Source organism: Ascaphus truei, chromosome 4, assembly GCF_040206685.1.
Source record: "Ascaphus truei isolate aAscTru1 chromosome 4, aAscTru1.hap1, whole genome shotgun sequence".
Lineage (NCBI taxonomy): Eukaryota > Metazoa > Chordata > Amphibia > Anura > Ascaphidae > Ascaphus > Ascaphus truei.
Genome location: NC_134486.1, coordinates 107,908,840 through 107,923,126, shown reverse-complemented (window position 1 = coordinate 107,923,126; position 14,287 = coordinate 107,908,840). Strand labels below are relative to the sequence as shown.

The 14,287-nt window shown below is 45.8% G+C and overlaps 1 protein-coding gene across 7 annotated transcripts in view; it reads right to left on the bottom strand.

Annotated features, from left to right (window-relative positions):
* Window positions 1-272: 272 nt before the first annotated feature.
* Window positions 273-14,287, bottom strand: part of NPHP1 (nephrocystin 1) — a 58,816-nt gene continuing 44,801 nt past the window's right edge. Inside the window, exons 18-20 of one of the 7 annotated variants that reach the window (XM_075596366.1) lie at window positions 5,369-5,442; window positions 2,688-2,732; window positions 273-860 (exon numbers count right to left, since the gene is read on the bottom strand). In XM_075596366.1, coding sequence (XP_075452481.1) covers window positions 582-860; window positions 2,688-2,732; window positions 5,369-5,442 — 398 coding nt within the window. In that variant the 3' untranslated portion in view covers window positions 273-581. Of the gene's footprint in view, window positions 861-2,687; window positions 2,733-5,306; window positions 5,443-14,287 lie in introns of all 7 variants that reach the window. The other 6 variants (XM_075596364.1, XM_075596367.1, XM_075596365.1 and 3 more) reach the window with 6 other exon arrangements.

The window sequence follows — 14,287 nt, the reverse complement described above, 5'->3', positions numbered from 1 at the left end:
ACCCTGCAATTCAGTGGTCTCCTTTATGAATGTAAGTCAAGTAATAGATCACTGAAAGCGATGGAGATCCACCTTTGATATATAACAAATAGACAACTGGTGTTTGTAACAAAATAATTTCTAGAGTTCACACAAACCTTTGACCTGCAATGAAATCAAGTAAATGCCTTGGTATGTACGCTACTGACAGGTACATTTGTTGGTTTAACAAAAAAGAGAAAGTTAACAGAGAAAACACCTACTGTAGTTTGTGATTATGATTTATTTGCACTTTTTACTCTCAAAAGAACTTTGCAAACATTTGCTCACATGTGCAATTTACAAAACAAAAGTACAAAGTATGTATTTCAACAACAACAACAAAACAATATAAAAAAAAAAAAGGTTTATGAACATTTAACCAATATTTCCCAAAATAAGATATGTTAATATGAACGATTGTATAAATATTTCCAAACATTTTGCTGTAATAGGTATGTATATATGTTACATAGCTAATGTGAAGTTTTTGCCTACTAAAATCATTATTGCACACTGGTTATTGAATACCCGCCATGAACTATTTTCTGCTCTTGGTAACTTCATAACGAGACAAGAGAGTTTCTTGCTGCATCAAGAAAATCATATGTTATTTCTGATATATCAAAAGGTTTGTGGATACTGTCTGGGGACAGCAGAAAGTGCAGAGGTCCTTCTTTCTCCCGGGTGTGCTTTAGGAAGTCAGCAATCGTTTTCCAGCGAGAAGCTTCTGCCTCATCTTCTGCCCACTTGGAACCCTGCAGGAAAGTCGATTCTAGAAGAGGGTATGCGGTATCATGATAGACCTGGATGAATGCGTTTTTCATGAACTCTCTATCCCTCTAAAGAAGAAATGAAATATGTGTGGTATTAGCAATGGCAGAGTGACAACTTTACAAGAGGAAAATATAGAAGAGGATCCAGACAGCTGAAGTTAGTTCACTGCCAGTAAGAGGCATGAGGGTTACTACAATTGGTATGTAGGATGGGTAAGGGGTGCCAATGGTTGAAGCTAAAAGATATTGTGGTTTCCGTATCTGATCCACTTAACTGCCTGTATTATTGGAAACAACTCAACCAATTGACAAAAATGACCATGGAGTATTATTATCTTTTATTTGTAGGATGCCAACATATCCTGCAGTGCAGTACAATGTACAAGGGAGGACAATACCACTGTAGGATGCCGAGCTACAATAACGCAGCATTTTATGCTATGGGGAAATGGATGGTCTGAAGTAGTACTTGAAATAAGTTATTTCTACATAATTATACCTTTCTTTTTTACTTCATATATTTTTAATATTTTATCTGATTTTTAAATACTATGCCCAAAGCCGACATGCCTAATGTACATCAGCTTTACTGATAAACTCCCTGTTATTCTCGCTCATAAGCACTGATGTATGTTAATATATTGGTATGTTTATGATGTAGAAAGGCTTCATAGACACTGATCTGAACTGTGAATTTCAGGAAATGCCATTATTATTATTATTATGTTGTTATTACTGATACATTTAGACCCATGTTTACTTGAATTCACTTGAATGGGCTGTAAGGTGTCTTCTGCTGCCAGGGGTCAATGCCATAGCACTGCTTAGTGAATATGGCCTTTAGTGTGCTATGTACCAAGGCAGTTTGCAGAAAATTGAGTGTTATTTTTATCTTGTGTCTCTGTGTGTCACCGTCTTGGTACGTTTTGTACCCCATTTAGGTCTTCCTGCGATTTGAGGTGTGTCAGAAGGAACAGCTATATAGCACACAGCTTCTAATGTGATGTATTACATTATGCACCTCTGTGCATCTTTTTTTATCCCTTTAATCTGTTTTTAAAACAATCTGCCAAGATGGCATCATTTTTTGACTTCCAACACTCCCCACAAAATTTTGATTACATTTGATGCAATGTGCCAGAAAAATAGTGCTATGCATCAAAACAGACTTTCTTTGCTCATCCATTACCTTAGTACAGCGTTGTGCAAACTGGGGGGCACGAGATTGTGTGCGGGGGGCACGGGGTTTACAGAGGCCCCGCCGCGCTTCCCGAAGGCACTTAAATTAAGTGCCGGGGAAGAAGAGAAGACCTCTGTAAACTGCACTTACCTTGGCTCCGGCGGCTTCTTAGACGCGTCGCCATGGCAACGCGGCATCATGTGACGTCATGACGCCGAGGTAGGGGGCGCGGAGAGAGGGGAACTGCCAGCAGAGGGGGCGCAGGGAAAAAGTTTGCGTTCCCCTGCCTAGTACATATCCCCGTGGACCAGGAGTTGCCAACTCCTGCCCTCAAGGGCCACAACAGGTCGGGTTTTAAGGATATCCCTGCTTCAGCACAGGTGGCTCAAGCAGTGGCTCAGTCAATGACTGAGCCACCTCTGCTGAAGCAGGGATATCCTTTAAACCTGAACTGTTGGTGGCCCTCAAGGATTGGAGTTGAGCCCCCCTGCCTTTACTGTGGAGATCTAATTACTGCCATGAAACTCGGATTTAGCAAAAACATTTTTAACATGTGTATTCTCCACAAGCAACAGTGCATGCGCATTCAATTCTAAATGTGTTTTACCAGCAAAAAGAAGTTAGGCCTTTAAAGATATATAACATAGTATTAACCTGAAACACGAAAAAAATTTTTAAATAATTTACCGATATCGCCCTCAGAAACGAGTTACCTTTTCTGATCTCTTCAAAGCGTTTTCTTTTTCTATCCAACAGCTCTAAAATAAAAAAAACATTTAAAAAAATAAATGATGATGTAGGAATGAATAGCTCCTAAAAGTACGCACTGTCCTGCATTACCTTACTGGGACATGCTTGAGGCCCATTTTAAAACAATAAACTAATTATTCACTCCATTAGTGTGTGAGAAGTCAATCGAGCGAGACAAGGCATCCCTGATGTGGTACAAACATAAATCACAAATGTAAATATTAACCAGATTATCTGTAAATCATACCTAAATAAGAATAGGGCACTGCCTGGTGATTAATGCCCGTGGTAAAAGACCTGAATGTCTAAATTCGAAGGCCGCGCCCAGGCAGAGAGCGAGTGCGCTCAGCTTCACCCTGGACGAGGCCTAAAGGGGCAGCAAATTTAAAGATGCTTTAGTTACAGTAGAAGGTAGAAATGAAGGTGGAAGGAGCTGCTTCCGGTTCCAAGTTGAGCAAACCCCATGAAGTAATTTTTAGTGTGCGCCACTTACAATAAAAGGTGAGCTAGGGCAGAGGGATTTTATTTGTGATTACGCTTTCAGGAGTTTTCCTGCCACTCATCACAAGTCATCACCCTCACTAAATCAGAGAAATTCTGCCGGGCCTAAATATTTGGCCTTTGATTTCCTTGGAGTTTATTTTGTTTGTTTTTTTTTCTTTTCTTGTATTCTAAAAATTAAAAAAAAAAGGAGCAAGGTAACTCCCAAGACAGATTTGACAAAAGTCCAAAACTTAAAACATGGACTTCGTTCCTTGTCTGGGACCTTGTATAAGATTCAACACAAATTGTAATTTTACCACTGCATTCAGGAATTTCTATCGTTGGGTAGACTGCAAATTATTTCTGTTTTTTTTTTCTTCAATAATGAGTACGTTTTGAGGGTAATGCATTCTCACAGGCTGGACTGAATACATTAGCAGTGTCATAATATCACATGAAAACATTTCATGCCAACCACTCCTTTCTGAAAGAGGAATCTGCCCTCATTACTAATGCATTAGGATGCTTTTTTTTTTTTTTTTTTTAACACGGTATTGTAATTCCAGTAGTATTTTGATTTCAATATTTTGTCTGTGCCAATCACTTGGTTACGTCACTGACAGATTGTCAGCAAGGAATTAAATACACTATACCACATACAGAAACTATGTAGGATAGGCAGCACTCAATTATATAATAATTTGAATATACAAGAGTGAATAATGGTGCAGCGGGAACAGGGAGGGACCTTATACCCTCCACGTAGTCAATGAACAAAAAATAGGGACGTTTCCAGCACTCAATGGGGATACAATGAAAAAATGTGGGAATAAACCAAATCAAGTTTAATGTCGTGAACTTTGTGTACAAGACAAATTAGAAGCAGGGCACTACGGATTTCTGCAAAAACAAAAACCATTTATTTAGCCAATATTCCGACAGATACAACTGCCGTTCTCAAGTGTAGCTGGCATGGGCAGTTGTATCTGCCGACGCGTCGGAATATTGGCTAAATAAATAGTTTTTGTAGAAATCCGTAGTGCCCTACTTCTAATTTGGCTTGCAGACTTTGGAGTATAGACGGGGATTCCCTGAACCGGGAGCACTGGATATATCTGTTGTAGTGAACTTTGTGTAAACATAAGCACACTGAAATTCACGGATAGGTGAAATAAATACCGAAAAATAACTAAACGGAATGGAACATGAGGAAAATATACAGTACTACAGATAAACAAAATAGAGACCAATTAAAAGTTGAAACTGAGCAAACCAATGGACGAATGATGTACTGTATGTATGTAACTAATGTCAGGGCACACATCTTGCAATCAAGAAGTAAATCGTTATCACATTTAAATAAAACTATTTCGATTTTAAGAATTAAGCACTTTTAGAACACAAAATATTTCCTCTTGAACACTATACAGGCATACCCTGCTTTAAGGACACTCACTTTAAGTACACTCGCGAGTAAGTACATGTCGCCCAATAGGCAAACGGCAGCTCACACATGTGCCTGTCAGCACGTCCTGAACAGCAATACCGGCTCCCTACCTGTACCGAAGCTGTGCGCAAGCGGGGAGACTATAGAGCCTGTTACACATGCGTTATTTACATCAGTTATGCACGTATATGACGATTGCAGCACAGTACATGCATCGATAAGTGGGAAAAGGTAGTGCTTCACTTTAAGTACATTTTCGCTTTACATACATGCTCCGGTCCCATTGCGTACGTTAATGCGGGGTATGCCTGTATGCTGCCTGAAAGACCTGTAATATGAACTACTGTAGCCTTATAATTAAGGTACAAATCTTTGAATTGGGAGACACACACTAGTGTGAGTTTTGCGTATTTTAAGCAAATCATTTAACCTCCTTGTGCAACTGTACCAAGTATTATTCAGTGAGCTCTTTTAGACTAGTGTGTTTGTACTTTTATATGATGTACATCATTGTTTTTTTAAAAGCACACAGCAGAATACAATGAAAGAGCAATATAATGATAAATATAGAATAGGTACAAGACACTCCCAGGCTTCAGGATTTAATATCATTTGCACCACCTTGACTGTGGAAAACAAGACGGGTACACACCCAATGTGTGTACGTGGTAATGTGTGGAAAACCCTTCATCACGCTGACATTAACTCACGTACTCGAAGAGCATCCATGGTATCAGGCTGCTCCATGAGTCTCGGAAATGTGGCCAATAAAGGGTGACAAATTAGATCTGGAATGGAAAAGGAATATAAAGCAACTTCACTTTGTAAACCACACAGGGAAGAATGCAAACAAACAGTCCATGAATAGTGTCCAGTGCTTCTTTATCATGACTGAATGGATCACAGTAAGGTGTGTTAGTATTATGATAAGACGAATGAAGTGCCACAAAGCCAGGACCAACAAAACATTATTTCTGTTCTGACCTCATTATACAAATCACAGGTCTACGCAGCACAGAAATGGTGACGTTCTATTTCAAGTACAAAAGGAAGAACAGATTTAAAGCAAATATAGTTTGGGATTTAGGTCACAAACGGCAGGGCCAAATGCAGAGTTTCAATCCGTTGGGAGGACGAAATATAAAACGATTTGTAATCTAAACAACTGCAAATACTACAGCACATCCATGAACACAAGCCAAGTTATATCAAGTACACCGATAAGGAAAATAAGCAGCCTACAAAAGCAGATGCACAATTGTTTACATGTAAATGAGAATATAATGTTGAATACAAGATGTCCACAGAGACAGAACAATGAAAGTACAAATAAGATTCTCATATCAACACTGAGTACTCTGAAAACTTGCCAAGCTCTATTTAAACAGGATAAAATCAAACAAAGAGGTAAGCAATACTAAACAATATAAAACTAATACTCAATGAGTGACCAGATTTGTTGATAATAGTAATGGAATGAATACCGGTAACTAGTAAAGAGAAGAATACACATCTCTCATTACTGTATTCAGTTTCATGCAAACGAAACGGCCTATTTAGAAACGTATAAAAACAAAGGGATGGGGGAAAAACAGGCGCTTTACAAGCATATGCACTGAAACAGAACAAATAATAAACATATTGTATACATTTCCAGTAGTTCTATAATCTGAAAAATATACTAAGACATAAGGGTCAATTGCAAATACTTCATTCAACCTTTGCGGATGTCAAAATGTGAGGATACTTATACCCAGTGTTCGACAAACCTATACATTTGCTCGCCCCGGGCGAGTGGATTTAACCCCCGGGCGAGTAAATATTGGCCCAAGCAGCACACGTTTGGTACTAGGTGGCGAGTAGATTTTTTTGTGTGGCGAGTAGATTTTTTGGTGATTTGTCAACCACTGCTTATACCTATAGTATTGGAGGGCTCCCTTAAAGAGATTTCCACATAAGCAAACAATAACCTGTTTCATAATCAGTCAGTAAGCCCTCTACGAGCAAGAAAAATAGAAATGCATACTCCCCTTCTGCGTTTAATGCATGCTAGAAAATACTGCTATTAATCTGAAGTTTGCATGTCTGCCATAAGTAGTTTTAGTACTTACCAGCAGCTTTAAGCATTTACTAAGGTTTATATAACACTATGGGAGTAATTCAATATACCCCAAAGCGACACAATGTGGTGCAATTGGCTGCTTCGGCCCATGTTAAATTAGCCCCAAAAAAGCCAATCCAGAATATAATGATTAATAGATCAATTACAACGATACCAAATTTTGCACTGAATTAGAAGAGGGAGAGAGAGGGAGAGAGAGAGAGGGAGAAGAGTGGGGAAGAGGGGGGGAGATTTGCATGCACACCCTACAACAGGACTCTTCAACTAGTTTTCCACAGGTGCCAGATCAGAAAACATTTAGTAGTATAAGGCACTCTAGCGTATTGAAATGTAGTTTAAAATACATTTACAGATGACAAAAGATTATATTTCAACATTTTGTAAGCATTTATAACATCTCTACTATACATGTTTACTTTATCTTGACATACAAGCGAGTTTCAGTGTCACAAACTGCACATAGTTACCTAAACAACTAGTAGGAAATTAGCATGGTCACATACTGTAGACCAAGGACCTTCATGGGCCACTGGGGCCGCAGTTGAACAACCCTGCCCTACAATATACTCCAGTTACGGCATTTACTCTACATCAACACAACTGGTATTCACTACATGTCATATGAGGCCCATGAAGGCCATGTTTGAGGACATCAATGAGACTAGAAACAATTTCCTTTTTCTTTTAAAAGAGCAGGGCTGAGGTCGATGACGTCACACAGGACGGTCGGCTGAAGGAAGAGCTCCAGAGACCCTTCCGACTAAACCCTAATTTGCAGAAGTATTAGCCCACCAAAAAACTTCAAAAAACCCGCAAATCAATCCCTGAACCTGTCAGGATGACATCTAAGGGGGAAAACCCTCCAACTCAGGGAGTGGGGAACTTCTTTACGCCCGCAAAGCGGCCCGCTGAGACGGGGAATAAGAGGCAAGATGGCCCCCAGGCCTCAGGCCAGAAAAGCAAACAAGGCCCCCTCGACCCACCAAGCCCCGCTGAGGCCACCCCACTCGTGGACGGAGGCATCACTAAAGAATACCTAGAGGGTTTACTCACTAAGCTCCAACGGTCCCTGCAAACCAACCTAAAAGAGGCTGTGGCAGAGATCAGGCAGGACATCCACGGCCTGCAGGAACGAACAACCACGCTGAAGACCAGGCTAGATGAGGCTGCGCACCACCAAACTGACGCAGACGAAGAAATTATTCGCCTGGGCCATGAGATCAACGCCTTAAAGGACAGCCAGGAGGACCAGGAGAACAGGGATAGCTGCCAGAATTTGCGCATCCGCGGCATCCCTGAGGCTGTGCTGCCCTCACACCTGCGAGACTACCTGTCTGACTTTTTCCTCCTCATCTGCCCCGAGCTTGAACCGCGGGACCTGGAGATGGACAGGGCGCACAGGGCCTTGGGCTCCCGCTCTGAGGACCCTAACCGCCGGCGGGACGCGATCGTGCGCCTACACAGCTATTCAGCTAAAGAAAGGCTGATTACAGCAAGTAGAGGGAAGAGCACGATCGCGTTCAGAGGCGAGCAGCTGCAGGTCTACAATGACCTGTCCAAGCGGACCGTGGACCGTCGCAAGGCCCTCCGCCCCCTGACCCTACTCCTCCGTGAGAAGGGGATATCCTACAAATGGGGGTTCCCCTTCAAACTTGTGGTCTCCCATAAGGGCAAATTCCTCACCCTGCGCCATCCAGAGGACATGGAGCACCTGGCCAAAGTCCAGAGACGCTCCCCACCACCCTAGACGAGCACCGGCAACGTCATCAGAAGGCGCAGTGAGTTCCCGCCTGCGACGCTGGACGCACCAGAGCGGATCTACGGCTGCCCGCGAGGAGCATCCGGCTCCACCCAGCACCCACCTAATGGCCGCTCCTCCCCCGCCTACGCTTGGCCCCACGTACCCGAGCCTGGTCCCCCCTGCACTCTCCCCCCCCCGCGTCCGCCGGGAACCCCGACAGCACGCCTCCCCGTGCCACCGGCACCCGGTCCCCTGGCCTCCCCCCCCTACCTCCCCCCCACGCAAGCTCCCGATCAGCGCGTACCTGAGCTGGCACCCCACAGACGATCAACGGAGGTCTGAGTTGGTACAGCTGCAGCACTCCAATGCACTCACCACTGGGAGACTCCTCCTTATAACACACTACTCTAGGTGCGGCCCCTACCTACCTCCCCCTCCCCTCTCCTCCTCCCTGTCCCCCTTACCTCACCCCCCCTTCCCCCTCACACGCCGACCTCCCCCCCTCCTCCCATCTCCCCCCACCCCGCCTTCCTAAACTCCCCCCCTCTATCCTCCCATTCCCCCCCCTCCTACGAAAGATGTCCCACCTACCTAGGCGAGGAGTACTCCCAGGTTTAATCACCCTGGAACTCACCTGCCCTCCAGGAGCCAAAGAGACGCTGGGTCTCCCGCTGCACGGTACAGGAACTGATTTATGCCTATGTGGTCTCACAATGCACACATTATGTTCACCTGGAAGATGACACACTGCATGAATTGTACCTGCGGCAGAATACACAGGCGAAATACCTCCCCCCCTCCCCACACACCCCCATTCCCCCCCCCCCGCCCCCACCCCTCCTCCCCTCTCCCCCCCCTCCCCTCTCCCCCCCCTCCCCTCTCCCCTCCCCCCTTCTCCCCCCCCCCTCCTCCCCTCTCCCCCCCCCCTGCCTCCCCAAACTCCCCCCTACCACTACCTTCCCCCCCCCCATCTCCCCTCACCCCCCCCCCCGGCCTACCCTAGCGCCCCCCCTACCACTACCTTCCTCCCTCCCCCCCCCCCCCCCCCATCTATGAAAGACGCCCCTCTTACTCAGGCGTGGAGCACGCCCAGGTGGAATCACCCTGGATCTCACCTGCCACGCAGGAACCAAAGAGACGTTGGGTCTCCCCCTGCACTATATAGGATTTGATATATGCCTAGGTGATCTTACAATGCGCACATTATGCTCGCCAGAAATACGACACATTGCATGAATTGTACCTGCTGCAGAATACACATGCGAAATACCTCCCCGCCTCCCCCACCCCCACCCCCATCCCCGCTCCCCCTCCCGCCCCCCCCTATCCTCCCTCCCCCAATTCCTCTCCCCCCCCCAAACCCACCTCCCCCCCCTGCCTCCTCCAGCCCCCCCCTCCCCCTACCGCCCCCCAGCCCACTCCCCTTCCCCTATAATCAATCTCCCCCCCCACCCCCTCCCCCCCCACCCACGGATCACCTTCCTGTCGAGACACATGTGACTATCGTCGCTCCAAGGACGCTTAGGAGTGGGTTGCTTTTGTTCAGTATTGCATGTAACCAGTCTGTCTAGCTTTGTATGCACACAGCCTATCCAATACGAGGCACAATGTTGGTATTGAACGCCATGCTTATGATATGTCAGAACTGTACTCCCCCCCTTCTACCCCTTGTCTCCCCCCCTAACCCCCTCTCTCCCCCCATATCACCCCCCTTTTCCTCCCACACCCTCCCCCAATCCCTCCCCTCCACCCCCCCCCCTCTCTCCCCTCTTTTCACCCCAAGGATCACTCCACGGAGGGGACGCACCCGAGCCTCACCGCCCCAGGAGTGCCCAAGAGACCACAGGTTCACTCTACCCTTATAGACACCTAACCGAGCGGTCAAAGTACACATTATGAGCGCCTGAAATACAGTATAGAAGCCAAGAACACATTAATCGGACTCTTCCCAGAAGCGGTCCCCTCCCCAGCCTACCCCTGAACCCCCCACCCACTCACCTCCCCCCCACCGCCCACCCACAGTACCGAGCCGCCCAGCGCCTGCCCTCTCCCCTTCCAACCCCCCACTGTGCCCATACAGGAGAGAAACCCAATCATCTGGGACACCCACGGACTAGTTGTCTTGGCTGTAACTCCCAATAGCTAGGGGTCTCTACTCGGCCCACCCTTACTGGAGACAGTCGTCGGACCCGCCCCCTAAGGTCTTAAACCACCCCAACCGATCTATAGACCAGATCGGTTTCAAACTTTACAGACCCCAACAGGGTCTACCTTCTTTCCTCTCTACCTCCGCTGATCCTATCCCAGCGGTTCCCCTCCCACCCTACCCCCCGCCCCATTTGGCTGTCCAGCTACCATCTTAACTCAGAGTTTACAAATAGTCAACGTCCATTCCAAACAGAATGTCACGCCAACAAGCTCTAAGGTTTATTTCCCTAAATGTCAAGGGCCTCCACAACACCAGAAAAAGACGCCTGGCCCTACAGGAGCTTAAGAGGTTGGGGGCGATGTTGTTTTCCTCCAGGAGACACACTTCACATCCCAGGAGCCGCCCAAAACATTCCAGCATGTGTATCCGATGAGCTACTTTGCCTCATATAGTAGTAAACGCAGAGGGGTAGCCATTCTGATTCGTCAGGGCACCCCATTTAATCTTACTAAAATCCAGGCAGATCCAGAGGGAAGATTTATTGTGGTCTACGGTTCGCTCTCGGGCTCGGCAATCGCCCTTATTAACCTATATGCCCCAAACGAGAACCAGACAGATTTCTTAAAAACAGTTCTGGCAGAAATTGACCCCCAATACCTATCATCGCTACTTATTGCAGGCGATCTAAATATGGCTCTCAACCCTAAAGAAGATAAATCGAGCCTCCCAGGGAGACAACACTCCACCCAGTCACAAAGACTGGGGAAAAAATTCAAGGACATAATGGGGGACTTTTCACTTTTAGACATTTGGAGAACACAACACCAGGGGCAAAGGGATTATACCTTTTACTCGGCCCCTCACCAGACATATTCCCGTATAGATTACTTTCTTGCTACCAAGAACATCCTAGAAGCCGCCCTAGATACTGACATCGGCCCAATCACGTGGTCAGATCATGCTCCCATCACCCTGACCCTATCCATTCCATTCGTGAAAACAACCTCATATTCCTGGAGACTGAACGACTCCCTATTGAATCACTCGGAGACAGTACGGGAGATCAAAAAATCCCTTAAGGAATATTTCCGGATAAATATAGGCACTGTTGCCTCTCCAGCGAGCCTGTGGGAAGCCCATAAGGCGACAATCAGAGGACATTTCATCTCGATTGCCTCCCATCGGAAAAAAACTAAACTTAAACAAACCAAAGAGCTAACAGACAAAATAATAAGCTTAGAACAACAGCATAAAAATAACCCTTCCCGGAAAATTTATAAACAGTTGACTTCTGCCAGAAGCGACTTAAGAATAATTCAAATGGACAATGTCGAAAAAGCTCTTAAATGGACGGGTCAGAGGTATTACGATAAAGGGAACAAGGCCGACAGACTTCTTGCTAGCAAGTTACGAGGCATACACAAAAGATCGCAAATAACGGCGATTCGGAATAGTGCTGGGGAGCTCCTATACAATGAAAAAAAAATTGCAGAGGAATTTACTAAATTTTACTCTAAATTATATAACCTAAGGGCTCACTCTGCTAGCCCAGATCCGAAGGAGCTATCGGCTACCATTGATTATCTAGCTGACTGCGACCTCCCCTCATTAACAGAGGAGGAACTCCTTCTCCTGAACGCCACAATAACGGCGGAAGAACTAGAATGGGCCATTAAGGCCTCCAAAATTTCTAAAGCACCGGGCCCTGATGGTTTCACGAATGCCTACTATAAGAAGTTTCTCCCCATTCTGTCCACCCACCTTTTACAATTGTTCAACTCATTTTTAGAAGGATGTCCTATCCCATCTTCAATGTCGTCCGCCAATTTGGCCATAATCCTCAAAGAAGGGAAGGACCCCACACAATGCGGTAGCTATAGACCAATCTCTCTGTTGAACAATGATCTAAAACTATACAGTAAAATACTGGCGAACAGACTTAATCCAATTCTACCGAGACTAGTACACATGGACCAGGTCGGGTTTGTCCTGGGCCGTCAGGCCTCAGACAATACCCGTAAAATCATTAACTTAGTTGACCATGCCCACCTTACAGACTCACAAGCTATGTTACTAAGCTTAGACGCAGAGAAGGCTTTTGACAGAATTGACTGGCTGTTCCTAGACCAAACATTAAAAAAATTCGGATCCAGGGACTCCTTTCTTATGGGTGTCCAGGCGCTCTACCAAACTCCATCCGCCTCAGTTAGACTATCGGGTGGAGGAGCGGAACAAATTCACATTCGAAATGGTACCCGACAGGGTTGCCCCCTCTCCCCTCTCCTTTTCGCTCTCACGATTGAACCACTGGCGGCCAAAATAAGACAAAACCCAAACATCCAGGGTATACCCATGGCCACTGAACAATACAAAATTTCCCTATTCGCTGACGATATTATCCTGACCTTGACCAGACCCCTAACTTCTCTCCCCAACCTACAGATGGAACTGACGGAGTTTGGAAAGGTATCAGGGTATAAAATAAACAGCGACAAATCTGAGGCCCTAAATCTTAGTCTTCCCGACCCCACAGTCAAACTCCTTAAGCTAAATTTCAGCTACCGATGGTGCCCCTCATGCATTAAGTATCTGGGAATTAATGTATCTAGGCACTATCGGGACCTATATAGGGATAACTACCCGAAACTATGGGATCAGATCAAAAGGGATCTAGATCGGTGGGAAGGTTATTAGATCTCATGGATTGGGAGGATGATCTCTGCCAAAATGAATATACTCCCAAGAATGTTGTACCTATTCCAGACACTCCCAATCCAGGTCCCGGCCGCCGATCTAAAATATATACAAAATAGATTACTCCACTTCATTTGGCAGGGTAAGAGGCCCAGGGTCGCCAGATCAGTCCTGATGACCACGAGATCCAGAGGAGGGATGGGGCTGCCTGACCTATATAAATACTATCTAGCCGCTCAGCTCAGGCAGGTAGTAATGTGGAACTCAGACCCGACCCGTTGTTGCTGGGTGGGAATGGAAATTCGGTGTGCCAAACTGCCTTCTCTGCAAGCCTGCCTCTGGAGCCTGAACAGAGGAGATGGCCACTTACACAATCTTAAGCTACAGGCCTCACGATTCACGTGGGACACCTGGTCCAGATGCAAACTTAAATTTAACCTCTCATCCACAAACTCACAACTCACCCCCCTCGTTAATAACCCTAAATTCCCTCCAGGATGCGGATCTAAGCTGTTCGCCCACTTTCACACACGGGGTATAGAGGCGATTGCCGACGTACTGAGCCTAGGGAAGCTCCTGAGCTACCAAGATCTGAGGAACAAATTTAAAATTACAGAATTGGACACCTTTAAATATCTACAAATTAGAAATTTTGTTAGAGCTACGTGCCCCCACCCAGAATACCCCGCTCCCACTACGTTTGAACACCTGTGTGAGGACCAGTCTTACCAGAAGGGACTTATCTCGGACATATACAATATCCTAATGCGCTCAACGTCCCCTGCACCCATGCCGAATATAGTTCGGCCCACCAGGAAATTAATATCCTTCATTCTCACTGCGGCGAGATGCTGTATTGCGGCCTCCTGGAGGAAAACAACTACGCCAGCGCTCAATACGATAAAGAAAAGGATTGGGGAAGTAATG